This window comes from the organism of the source record quoted next, unplaced genomic scaffold (genome assembly GCF_019419815.1).
Source record: "Pyrus x bretschneideri cultivar Hongxiangsu unplaced genomic scaffold, Pyrus_bretschneideri_v1 Contig50, whole genome shotgun sequence".
Taxonomy (NCBI): domain Eukaryota; kingdom Viridiplantae; phylum Streptophyta; class Magnoliopsida; order Rosales; family Rosaceae; genus Pyrus; species Pyrus x bretschneideri.
The window spans coordinates 526,130-537,964 of record NW_025999788.1 but is presented as its reverse complement, the minus strand read 5'-3'; the positions used below and the strand labels follow the sequence as shown (position 1 = coordinate 537,964).

The window sequence follows — 11,835 nt, the reverse complement described above, 5'->3', positions numbered from 1 at the left end:
TTAAAATAACCGTCAAATTGTGTTTTTTTGTTTATAACCATCGAAAAGTTGTGTCCCATCACTTGATCTCTGAATGTTTATTTTTTGCGATTTTTGGTGTATGCGATCTTGAAGTATATATAAACAGGTTTGAAGGTTGGATCTTTGAAACTAGTTTCGTAGAAAACGTATCCCATCAAAACGGTAGATTCACTAATACTTAAGAGTTTCTTTATACTTTCATTAAGTATAATATAAGATTTTGTGGTATTCACTAATGTAAATATTTTAAATTGAAGATCAAAATCATTCATTGTATTCATATAGGGTTAAGGAGTGTAGCTGTAAAAAATCATCAAAATTGGAGTTAAAGTAACCATTAAATTGTGATTTTTGGTTTATAATCGTCGAAAAGTTTTGTCCTATTACTTGATCTCTAATGTTTGTTTTCTGCGATTTTTGGCATATGTGATCACGAAGTATATACAAACAAGTTTGAGGTTGGATCGTTGAAACTAGTTTCATAGAATACGTATCCCATCAAAATGATAGATTCACTAACACTTAACAGTTTGTTTTATACTTTCATTAAGTATAACATAAGTTTTTGTGGTATCCACTAGTAATATTCTAAAGTGAAGATCTAATTCATTTATTGTATTCATAAAGGGTAAAAAGTGTAGCTGTAAAAAAAATCATCAAAATCAGAGTTAAAGTAATCGTTAAATTGTAGTTCGGATGATGATTAATGTAAACCTGTTAAATTGAATGATATATATATTTATTAAGTAGCTTTAAATTTTATTTATTTTATATAGATAATAAATTTTTTTTTTTTAAATAGCAACCCCATAATAGAATTGTTGCCCAAACACTCATAGCCCGACGTCGTAATGTATACAAGTGTCGCACAATTTGTTAAAATTTTAGCGGTTTAATTGGAAAAAAATGGATGGTTTGTTTTTTTTAAAATTCGATTGGAAAAGATGGGCGCTTTTTGCTTTGAGTAACCCTAGGCTAGGTGTTCTCATTCTTCCCTTCAGAGACCACTCCAGTTAAGGTGGGAGTTGCACAGTATATCCGATCTCTCTCCTCTCCCTGACCACATCCTCGTCGATCTCTTCCTGGTACTCTCTCTACCCTCCTCTGTTTCTTCCTCCATTCATTCTTTTCACCTTACATGACCGATTGGTAATTTGGTATTCTTGTTCTTGATTTTACCGCGAAAGTAGCTTTCTTTTGGGTCTCAAATGGATTATTTGTTTTGTTGTGGACATGGGCAGGCTTGATTTGGTGAGATATGAATTGGGTTTGTCTTAATTTTTGAGATTTTTATGTCAATCGACGTGGGTTGAATGAATTGCTGATTCGCATGATTTGGGGATTTTAGGGATTTCTACCTTTTTGGATTTTGGATTTCTACCGCGAAAGTCATCAAATTGCTGTTCGTAATAGCATATGTATGTTGTCATCCTGCATACAATTACTGAATTATTTCTTTTAAAGACAATTTATCTGTCTAATCTTTTATGGTAAAGAATGTTGAATATGTGTTAGCTTCCTGAAGCTTGGAGTGCTACCTGTATCATGTAAATTTGATGACTTTTCCAATGTTTATATTCGATCGTAGCTCCACATGGTCAATCATGGGACAGATGTGGACTGCCCATGATCAAGATTGTTGTGTTACCTGCAATTTGTTGTAAAAGATTGCTCTCATTGATCACTAGTGGATAATGTCGCTTTAGCAGAGAGAAAATAACATCACCCCCACCCTCAGCCCCCAACTGATCCCTCTCCCCATTGTGAAAGATCAGCAAGGTGTTCTGTGTTTGTTACATTGTGGAACGTTGTGCTTGATGAGAATTATAGATTGAAATTTCAGATTTAGCTGAAATTGAAAAATAGTGTTTGATTGTTTGATTCTAATCAAGAGAAAACCAAAACATCACTTTGGCTGCTAATTGATTAGTTTCAAATGCAAGAAATGATTAATTTCTAATGTTATATTTTTATGGTTAAAAAATTGTATAGATGTCGCAGTTGATTACTCGTCGTCGGGGTGTGACCAATGCGCCTCCTGCATTTTCAGCACCTACTGCTTCAGTCGTGAGTGCTCCATTGATTGGGGAACCTACACCCATTATTGAGGCTACTCCTAGGTCGTCTCAGGTGCCCGCATCATCGACGTCGTCAGTGTCAGTTCAGCCGCTCAATGCACAACGCCCCTATCGGCGTCGCCGCCATCCAGAGCCTTTTGATCACACCTCCTCGACATCCACAGTCGAGGGTGGGGGCTCCCAGCCAGGTAGTTTTTTTTTCTAATTCTCACTTTGTTGTATTTTTTTTCATTTTAAAACTATTATTTTTTATGATTGTGAAAATTTGCTGGATTGTGAATTTTGTGTTGTGAGTGTGCATTACTATCATTTTACTGTTTAGGTTTTGGGAATGCTATACTAGTAGGGGAGGTTTTGTCGAATTTTCTGTAGAAATTAAGATTAGGGTTTTCACCATTTAAGTTTTTTTCGGCAGCTAAAAAAAAATCCAGGGGGCCTAATCAAATGTTGAAGCTGACACACACAGTACGTCTATCCAACGAATTGATCAAGATTGCGTATGACTTGCAACATCGTGGAGCGGCTACCTCACAGCAGCATAGCAGCATCGCTAATAGTTGTGGTTTTTTTATTCGGTGGCATTGTCCTATGCAGTGGGAGTCTTGGGCAGAAATTCCCGAGAGGACAAAGAAACTGTTGCGGCATGAGTTGTCGGTTAATATATTAATTTATAGTCGTTATCATTTTTTAATTTTGTTTACAAATATTATAAACCAAAGTATATTATCTTAATATTATTAAATTTCTTACTATTATTTTACCATTTTTATATTTGTAGGTCAATTATAATCTTGAGGACATACCCCTGGAGGCCACCGCCTACTTAGAGGAGAACTTAGCAACCCAATACAAACATTGGAAGTGCGAACTCCATGCGCATTTTAAGAAATGGGATGATCCGGAGATTGCTTGTCTAGAGGGTTGCCCAGTTGAGTTGTTGGAGCGGCCGGAAGATTGGGAGTGGCTCTGCAAACATTTTACGGATACAAAATTTGTGGTATGTACATAATATTTTAATAATAATTTATTAATGTTTTATTATTTTTAAGCTTTTTTAATAATTTCTTTCAAATAGTTGCACTAACATGTATATTGTGTGTTTAACAGAAGAGATCTGTTGTTGGCAAGAAAGCTTGGGAGATAGAGACACTTCTCCACCATTCTGGTTCGATGCCCTTCTCGTATAGGGTGGATCAGAAGCTCGGTTGTCGTCATGGCAAGGTTGTTCGGGGTATGGGGAAGGTGCAGGTTCGTGAGACGAGTGCCTCCTCTTCTAAATCGACCACAGGACAAGTTATTGACCTGACGGAGGAAGTGAAAATCCTAAAAGATAATATTGCGGCCCATAAAGCAACCTGGGATGCCCTGAAAGCAGATTGGGATGCCCATAAAGCAACCTGGGATGCCCTGAAAGCAGATTGGGATGCCCTGAAAGCAACCTGGGATGCCTTGAAAGCCCAGACTATAGCCCTTATGGGCCTTATAAATGTTCAGCCTCCAAATCTCGATGCCAGCAACTGATCTTGCTCCACCTTCGACCTTCTAGCTATTTCGCCTAGTCGATACCCAGCAGCCTGATGCATTAAACCCAGACAACTACTTGTAGTTTTTTTTTCTTTTCTGTTCGAATAGCTTGTATGTACATTTTCATATATTTTATAATTAAATGCTTTTTCTTGGTTTATTAATTATTATTTATAATTTAATTAAAATATTTATAAAAAAATAAAATAAAAAATCTTTTGTCAAAAAAAATAAAAAAGGGTTTGCGCAATGACAACAATACATGTGTCGTGCACTTTTCTTTGCGTGACAATAAGAGCAAGATGCATCATGCGAAAACTTTTGCAGGATGCAGGTTACGCCTTCTTCACGCAAACCCTGCTTTCACGGCCTTTGCAAGATAGTTTGCGCACGACGCAGTTTCCGTTAGGCTAATTTTTAGGTGACCCTTTTTTACTTGTTCGTCGCGCAAACTATTATTTGAACTAATGGTGGCGCATTTAGTTCGTATGTAGGGGATTTTGAAACACTAATTACGCAAAACCTCTTTAGTACGACAAAAATATTTAACAAAATTTTTAAGCTCAATATCACTAAACCAATAACAAGTTCATATTTGTACTAGATTTAAATTGACTTTCTTGTATGGTTCTTTCTATCACGAGTAGGCTAAAAGCACTCGTTTCCAAAGGAATAGCAAAACTAGGTTGTAGCAGTCTTAGGTATGAACCTTCATAGAGCTTTGCTCTCCTGCGCACGAAGGGCAAAAAGGAACAGCAAAACTAGATAGCAGCAATCTCAACCGTTCGCTCAGGAAAAAGCATATGCAGTCAATTTCTATACCTTCGTATCCCAAGTTGCCTTGAAAAAACTTGGGCCTCCATTTTCTCAATTCGGGTTTCACAACAAACAAAGCCCATCTCAACGAAGGGCATCATAGTAACTTTACACAACTAGGGTTTCGATTGGTTATTGTCTCTACTATTTAAACCCACCTCCGGAACCTCCCATCAACCATCTCAGTATGTAGTTTGCCCCTCCTCCGTCCTCCTTCCTCCTCCTTCCTCCTCCTTCGACCCTCTGTTTTTATCTGGGGGTGAAATTGGCCGGTGATACTGTATTGTCCGTACCATCTGAGATATTTTGGTATCTTTGATGTTTGAATCACTAGCCTCTGAGCCCTCCTACCCTTTTAATTTGTTCTTGAAAAGTATTTTAATTTGTAGATGTTGGGTTTTCGAAAGAGAGGCAGTGATGATTAAATCTGTATACCATCAAACTTTGAGAGCTCTGGATTTTGGGCTTGTTGATGCCAACTTGACTTTACACGCTGAGCCTTGTTTTATTCATATTTTCTGTTGATTTAGGCAAAGTTGTTGTCTTTTTTCGATTGGGTAATTTGCATGATTGAAAAAGCATTGAAATTGGTTGGATTTGGTGATTGAAAAAGGCAACAAATTAGAGTCTCTGATTCGCTTGTTTCGATAGCGTAATTAGTGCTGTACGTTGCCGATAAGAAGCTGGGAACTGAGATTCTGGCATTTCCCCTTAACTTTCAAAAGGGTTTATGCATTCAGATGTTCCTACATTCGAAAATAATTGGGGTTTGGAAAGGCAACAAATTAGAGTCTCTGATGTTCTAAATGCAGTAGGCCTTTCAGTGCTGTACGTTGCCCAGAGATTGGGAGTTGAGATTCTGGCATTTTCCTTTTTCTAAGGTTTTATGCATTCAGATGTTCCCACATTCCTTTAACTTCAGATCTAACTGTTAAAATTGAACCAATTGAATGTAATTGTGGGTATGGCCGCAGGTTTTCTTGTAAAATTCACAAGAACATTCTCATACAGGGAGGTAAAATGGATTCCCATTCTTTTATAAAAATAGAGATTAGATGTAAGGTTCACATTACATCGAATTTACGCACCAACAATTTTAGGTTTTAATTTAAGAGTTTAAGATGATTTTAATTTAAATAATATCGTTTGTTAAAAAAAAAAAATTCAACATGCTAAGAAGCTCAAACATAGTAAACGACCCATTTCATTTAAAGCTAGTAAGGTCCAGCAAGAAACGACAACGTTGAAGGAAAGATTAGGCTTCTTCCTCATGTGGAGCTCGCTACAAGCCTGCAACTTATTCACCCCCCTTCATGGATGTATGCCTATAACTATTTGTGGTTTAACAATACGGAAAAAACTTCTTGGATTGTAGCCTATATAGGCCTAGCCCTAGGATTGTGCTCCTGCCCAAATATTCGGAGGGTCCTCGTAGGATCTTCATAGGTATTTTTGTGCCCCTGAATGCACCGCCAAACACTAAACAAAAACCTTCTCCGAAATGCATTGCGTTCAGTCACTACCAAGTCCCACCTAATTTAATTTTTATAGTTCAACCCAATTTAATTTTTGTAGTGCACTTCAAACAAGTTTAATTCAAGTTCCATATGTTAACACTTAAAATTGCCAAGTCAACAGTATGGTCGGTTCTTGATGGGCTCGAAATAAAGGCTACAAGTAATTGACAACAAAATTTAAGTGGTTTACCCTCAAATCTGAGCTACGTACATTGTAGTGGTATATATTTGATATGAGTTAAGAAGTGCTATGTATCAATGTTATTTTTTCTCTCTTGTGTGCTCGAGCGCTTATAAGAGGTACTCGTCTCTCTTATATAAGCTTCCTATGAGTCCCAAAAGTCGTGGGCTTTTTAGTATTCCACCGCTTTAGCGTTAAATGAACTAGGTGTGTAGGCTTATTTTGTTGGCTACTCTTTTACTCAGTCGACACGTGTAGGTGAAGTGGGCCTTGCTCATAACTAGTTACAAGGTTTTATGGGCCAACACGTACCGACCGATCTGCTTGGCCCCAAGTGGCTGAGGAAACACCGACTTGAGCGCTTGATTTGACAACCTTTATGTTTGATCGTAAACCTCTGCTCTCGTTGATGGCCAACACATTGCTTAGAGTTAATGTCTGAGTAGGCCTATCTCTGGGGCTTCGTTCTATTAAGTTTTCAATTTGCTAACTTGTTCCAAGTGGTCGGAAAGTACTTTCTGAATAGGCACTCGTCTTCTTTGTTGATACTTGATCCATACCATCGAGCGGTCATCTGTAGTGATCGGAGTCCCTTCTTATTGGGCTAGCTAAGAAGCAATTCTTTGATCTTCCTTTCATTCTCCAGGCCCACCTCAACGGGTCCATTTTCTTTAGGGTCTAAAAGGATTTTGCGTTAACACCATAAAATTTCAATTCTCTCATTTAAACACAGGAAATAACACCAAACATTTTTTTTTTTGAACATGCGATATTATCTACACTAAGGGGAGGGGTGAGCTAAGCCTCACAATGGGTTAGCAATAATGTGGTTTAAATTCGCCTTTGGCTAGAATTGAGCCTAAGATCTCTCACTTACAATTGAAGAGAAATATCACTAGACCTTAGTACTAAATTGCAACACCAAACATTAGTTAACGTTAACATGGAATATAATGTAAGGTGCGCAATTGGTATATCCTAAAATGAATGTGCTTCCTCAATTCAAAGGTACACAGTTGGTATATCCTAAAATGAAAAAAGTGGAATTGGAAGGTACACAATTGGAATGGGTATATCCTAAAAGGAATGTGCTTTCTGAATTTGAAGATTCTTGGGAATGGCTTAACCTTTTGCATCGTTTTGTCATTCTTCCTACTTGGGTTCTTCGAACCCTTCCCATCTACATTCCAATCAAACTAAGAAGGCAGACAATTAGGCATGGCCCCACCTCATAGACAATGTGCACTTGTACATTTCTAACTCAAATTTGGTCTTCACTCTTGGCCCTTGGGGATAAGATTTCATTATCTTCTTCGATTCCTATCCTCCTCCCATCCAACAAGAAAATGAGTTTAGTTCTTTCACTTTTTATTATTATTATTATTATTACAAACGATATTACTACTCTAAGTTACATTTACATGAAGAGAGTTTGAACCTGAAATGTAGTAGATTGAAGAGAAAGATCGTATTCGTCAGGATAATCAGTTTGGATGTTATTAGAGTTTTGAAGGAAGATATGCTTTGGTTTAATACCAAAAGGTTTAAAGAGCAAGTTTATCTTGTTATTCTCTTTCTTGTGAAAGGAGGCATCTTGGCTAAAGACTGCATACTAGTATTATTATGTGTTTGAATTGAATACCCATGAAATGTGAAACAAACATTAATCTCTTTGTTGAAACTTCTCAGTGCTTTACAGATGACCAATGAAAGTGAGAGGGGATGTAATAGGATGAGATCATCAATTAGAAAGTCTAGGTGTTTATCTTTTATTTCCCAATACAAGTGATATTAACAAAGGAGAAAATCAAACCGAAGACCTTGAATGCGGGAGAAATATTCTTTAATTACTTGGAGATATAAATTAAATCCTAAGGTTCAATTCTTTTTTGTTGAATGAGTTAGAACTTAGAATACAATTGAAAGTTGAAAAGAAAGGAAGGGTCTTCTTTCTTTATTTTTAAATTTGATTTTATATAAAGACGAGGAATTCGAAATTGAGTGTAGGAGGGGAAACGCGTTGTTTTAGCCAAACTGGCTAAACCCATGCTGTATTCAACTTTGCCCAAAGAGATATCAAACTATGATGCATAAATGAAACATATCAGCTCGTTAACAAATATGGCTATTCTCACGTCTTTAAAGGGGCTAATAAGAAAGTTTTAAGATGCCAACAAAGTTAATTTTTGGAGAATAAAGGGGCTTGAGAGCAAGAAGATTTTTGCACGTCATGATACCAAAATCCAAAAGAAAATTGAAAGAAATAGAGCAAAGTTAAGGGGGTGAAAGTGCAAGAGCCACAAATATTATTTCTTTCACTTTGGTCCACTTTCAACTTTGAAGCCCTTCCAATCAATCGGAACACGAGACACATTCATGGCCATCTTCAAAACCACTCAATATATCAACACCAACGCCAACACCAAATTATGCTCTGTCCTCCAACCCACACGCACACACAAGACACAGAGCTCTCAAAAATCATCTTCTCTCTCTCTCTCTCTCTCTCTCTCTCTAAAACTGTAAATCCTTCCCTTTCTCTCTCTAGAAAGCTTTTCACATGAGCACGTGAACTCGGAGACCAGATAACAGAGAGAAGGCAATGGCTTTTCTGCTACCAAATTTCTCTGCTTCCTCCTTACTCCTCCAAACCAAACCAAAAGAAAAACCCTTTCACCAAATGCTCTCCCAGACAAGACCCAGTTTTTCTTTCTCTCACCTCTCTCCTCTGGCCAGCGTACAGACGCCCACTTTGTTGGAGGGTGCGCAGCTTGACACCTCCAGGGTTGCGCAGGATAAGCAGCAAAGGGACGATTTTTATGTCAATCTTGGCCTGGCTGTACGGACGCTTCGTGAAGATGTCCCTTTAATTTTCGCCAAGGACCTTAATTATGACATTTATAGGTAATTTGTTCATCTGGGTTTCTTAATTTTTCTTTGCTAGTGTTTGGTTTATCAGAATGTTTATACATTCATTAAATTGTTTGGTAGTTTTAGAATTGACATCATAGATTGAATTGTTGTTTGAAATTTGATGATTTTGTAATTGTTTAATATGTTACTGGAAATGTAGAGTTGCATTTGATGGGATTCATTTGTGGAATTTGATGAATTTCAGGGATGATATAACATTTATGGATCCTTTGAACACATTCACTGGCATTGAGAATTACAAATTGATCTTCTGGGCATTGCGATTTCATGGAAAGATTCTGTTCCGCGATATCTCCCTCGAGGTTTATAGGATTTGGCAGCCTTCAGAGAATGTGATACTGATAAGGTGGAACATGAAGGGTGTTCCTCGAGTTCCATGGGAAGCGAAGGGTCAGTTTCAGGGCACCTCGCGGTATAAATTGGACCGAAAGGGCAAAATATATGAACATAAAGTTGATAACTTGGCGTTTAACTTTCCACAGAAGCTCAAACCAGCTGCATCAGTGTTGGATTTAATGGCACCAGGCCCTGCTAGTCCTAATCTGACATTTCTGTGGGGTCCTGCAGATGCGTACTCATCTTCGTGGTTGGAGTTTTATCGAGCAGTGAGGGGGACTTTGAATCGGGATGGTTACTTGCTTCCACAAGATGGTTTGGTTAGCTGATTGAGCTACTTCTGATATTAATCTATACGGTAGAATATGTAACGTATATGTACTTGTGCATTACGTTTTGTATTATATGTTGGTAGATAGCAGATAATGGTTTTTGTTGAAGATCAAGGTTGTATATACATAGGGAGATCCTGCAGAGTTCAATATATACTTCTTGTGGTGGTGGAGGCAAAGAAGCTAGGCTACATTTTTTGAGCTTATACAGGTCGGAATAGTATATATGAAATCTTGTTTCATTTAATAAATTTTGTTTTCCATTTATAATGTTGCTTTACATGATCGATTCTGCCTCCTTCATCGCTTCGTTATCTGGTCCGGTCGCTGTTCTCAGTAGTTTCTTGTCATTACTAGTCAAATGCACGTATGTTCTACTCGGAGTTATGTTTCTCTCCACTTGTGACCTTTGTTTCGCTTCTTTACTTCGAGCCTATCAACCATTCGGAAAATGTTCTGCTTGATATCCTCCATCAGGCTTCATTTCTTGACAGAAACGGCTTTCTAACTAACTGCATCTCGGACAAGCCAATTTCGTGCACATTTCGGAGCAGACAAACCTGTTCTGCTATGTCCAAGGTCTTCCTGCAGTGAAGATCCATGCGAGAACCGGTTTGGTTTTTTCTTCAAAGTCATCCACATGAAAACCTACAAGTATGAAATCAATTTTACACATCTACATTTGACATAAAATCTTCCAACGTTTCATCATTTCATGTCTTGGGACAAATAAAATCTTCCAAGTTCTCAAGCTCAATGCTTAGGCGGCCTAGGCGGCAACATAGCACCTTTGTTTGAGTTTCCACTTGCCATTTCTACATACAAATAAAAAATGAAACATGTCAACATGATGTAAAGCAAGCATGTAATTAAAATAGTCTAAGTTCTAACAAAACCAAATGGAATAATTAAAATAGTCTCATTGAGTTTGAGCTTGAGCTCGAGGCCTTTGATGCACTTGACTTCATCTAATTAAGATACAAAACATATAATAAGCAAAGGTACGATGCACATATATGTTTTAACAATTTAATATGAAGTCATGACAATGGAATGGGTTCTTAAGAAACTGCACTAAGTTAGATGCAATTTGATTAAGAATGAAATGCATGAAAAATCAAACTGCACTAAGTTAAGCTTCCATCCTTGCTCAAGGTCGCAATTGATGTTTCCAAAGGAATGACCTACTTGCATCAAAATAACATAATCCACAGGGATTTAAAAGCCGCCAATCTCTTGATGGATGAAAATGAAGTAAGAGACCCTCATGATACTTTAATCAAGTTAGAAAAGTAATTCTTTGTCTAGTTTAGCTGCTAATATTTTAATGATCATTAACCTACCATTTCTAAAGCCTTTTTGATATATGCATCACTTTACAGGTTGTTAAGGTTGCTGATTTCGGGGTTGCTAGAGTAAAATCTCAATCTGGAGTAATGACAGCAGAAACTGGGACTTATAGGTGGATGGCTCCAGAGGTCTGTACTTCCACTTGAAAGTTCTGGAATTGTTTTCGTTCATTTCATCATTTAAGTTTTATATCTGTGTGTGAATATATATACAGACTAGCACAAATGCACGAAGAGAAGGAGAGAGAGAGAGAGAGAGAGAGAGAGAGAGAGAGAGAGAGAGAGAAAGAATCCAGCCTTGTACTCACATTTGTGGGTCGGCCGTGGTCAGAGCCCTTCAGAGCAGCAACCTGTGCAAGAAAGAATGATACTCCAATAAGTGAAAGATAATCACTGCATGTCAATTTAAGATATTTAAACATAAAAAACTCAAAAACTTACAGCCTTTTGCACAGCCTCATTCGTCACTATGGGGGAGGATTTTCTTGAAGCTTGAGAGAGACAGAGAGTTTGAGATAGACAGAGAGTGATTGAAAAATAAGGAGGCGGAATGAAAAATAAGGAAGAGGAGGGTTAGGGACCTAGGGTTACAGTTAAAGGGTTTTGTTAAAAAGATTAAAAAATTAAAAATAATCTTACAAATCCTGGAGGCATAAGGGTTCGAACCCATTCCTCCAGGATTGTAAAGTTTCACTGAAACCAACTTAGCAACAGGTTCTGTTTTGTTATGATTGTATGACTAAACTA

At 37.5% G+C, this 11,835-nt stretch overlaps 2 protein-coding genes, 1 long non-coding RNA gene and 2 other non-coding genes across 6 annotated transcripts; 4 read left to right on the top strand and 1 right to left on the bottom strand.

The window, feature by feature from the left end:
- The first annotated feature begins 947 nt into the window (after positions 1-947).
- On the top strand, positions 948-3,783 carry LOC103953331. 2 transcript variants are annotated; one of them, XM_048569842.1, is made up of 6 exons: positions 948-1,106; positions 2,014-2,287; positions 2,515-2,753; positions 2,878-3,096; positions 3,207-3,476; positions 3,540-3,783. In XM_048569842.1, the coding sequence occupies exons 2-6, from the start codon at positions 2,014-2,016 to the stop codon at positions 3,618-3,620; spliced, it is 1,083 nt and encodes a 360-aa protein (XP_048425799.1). In that variant the 5' UTR covers positions 948-1,106; the 3' UTR covers positions 3,621-3,783. The 2 variants fall into 2 exon arrangements, with proteins under 2 accessions (XP_048425799.1, XP_009363346.2); XM_009365071.3 differs by having other exon boundaries at positions 3,207-3,783.
- A 923-nt stretch (positions 3,784-4,706) lies between these two features.
- LOC125470637 lies at positions 4,707-4,785 on the top strand. The gene has a single exon (XR_007252933.1). It is a non-coding gene; the product is annotated as a small nucleolar RNA snoR117 (small nucleolar RNA).
- A 63-nt stretch (positions 4,786-4,848) lies between these two features.
- LOC125470636 lies at positions 4,849-4,940 on the top strand. Its single transcript, XR_007252932.1, has one exon. It is a non-coding gene; the product is annotated as a small nucleolar RNA snoR116 (small nucleolar RNA).
- Positions 4,941-8,558: 3,618 nt separating this feature from the next.
- Positions 8,559-10,006, top strand: LOC103953330. The gene is made up of 2 exons (XM_009365070.3): positions 8,559-9,041; positions 9,256-10,006. The coding sequence occupies exons 1-2, from the start codon at positions 8,740-8,742 to the stop codon at positions 9,734-9,736; spliced, it is 783 nt and encodes a 260-aa protein (XP_009363345.1). The 5' UTR covers positions 8,559-8,739; the 3' UTR covers positions 9,737-10,006.
- A 361-nt stretch (positions 10,007-10,367) lies between these two features.
- LOC125470562 lies at positions 10,368-11,650 on the bottom strand. Its single transcript, XR_007252865.1, has 3 exons — positions 11,530-11,650; positions 11,397-11,438; positions 10,368-10,554 (listed from the first exon to the last, which is right to left on the bottom strand). It is a non-coding gene; the product is annotated as an uncharacterized LOC125470562 (long non-coding RNA).
- Between the last annotated feature and the right edge of the window lie 185 nt (positions 11,651-11,835).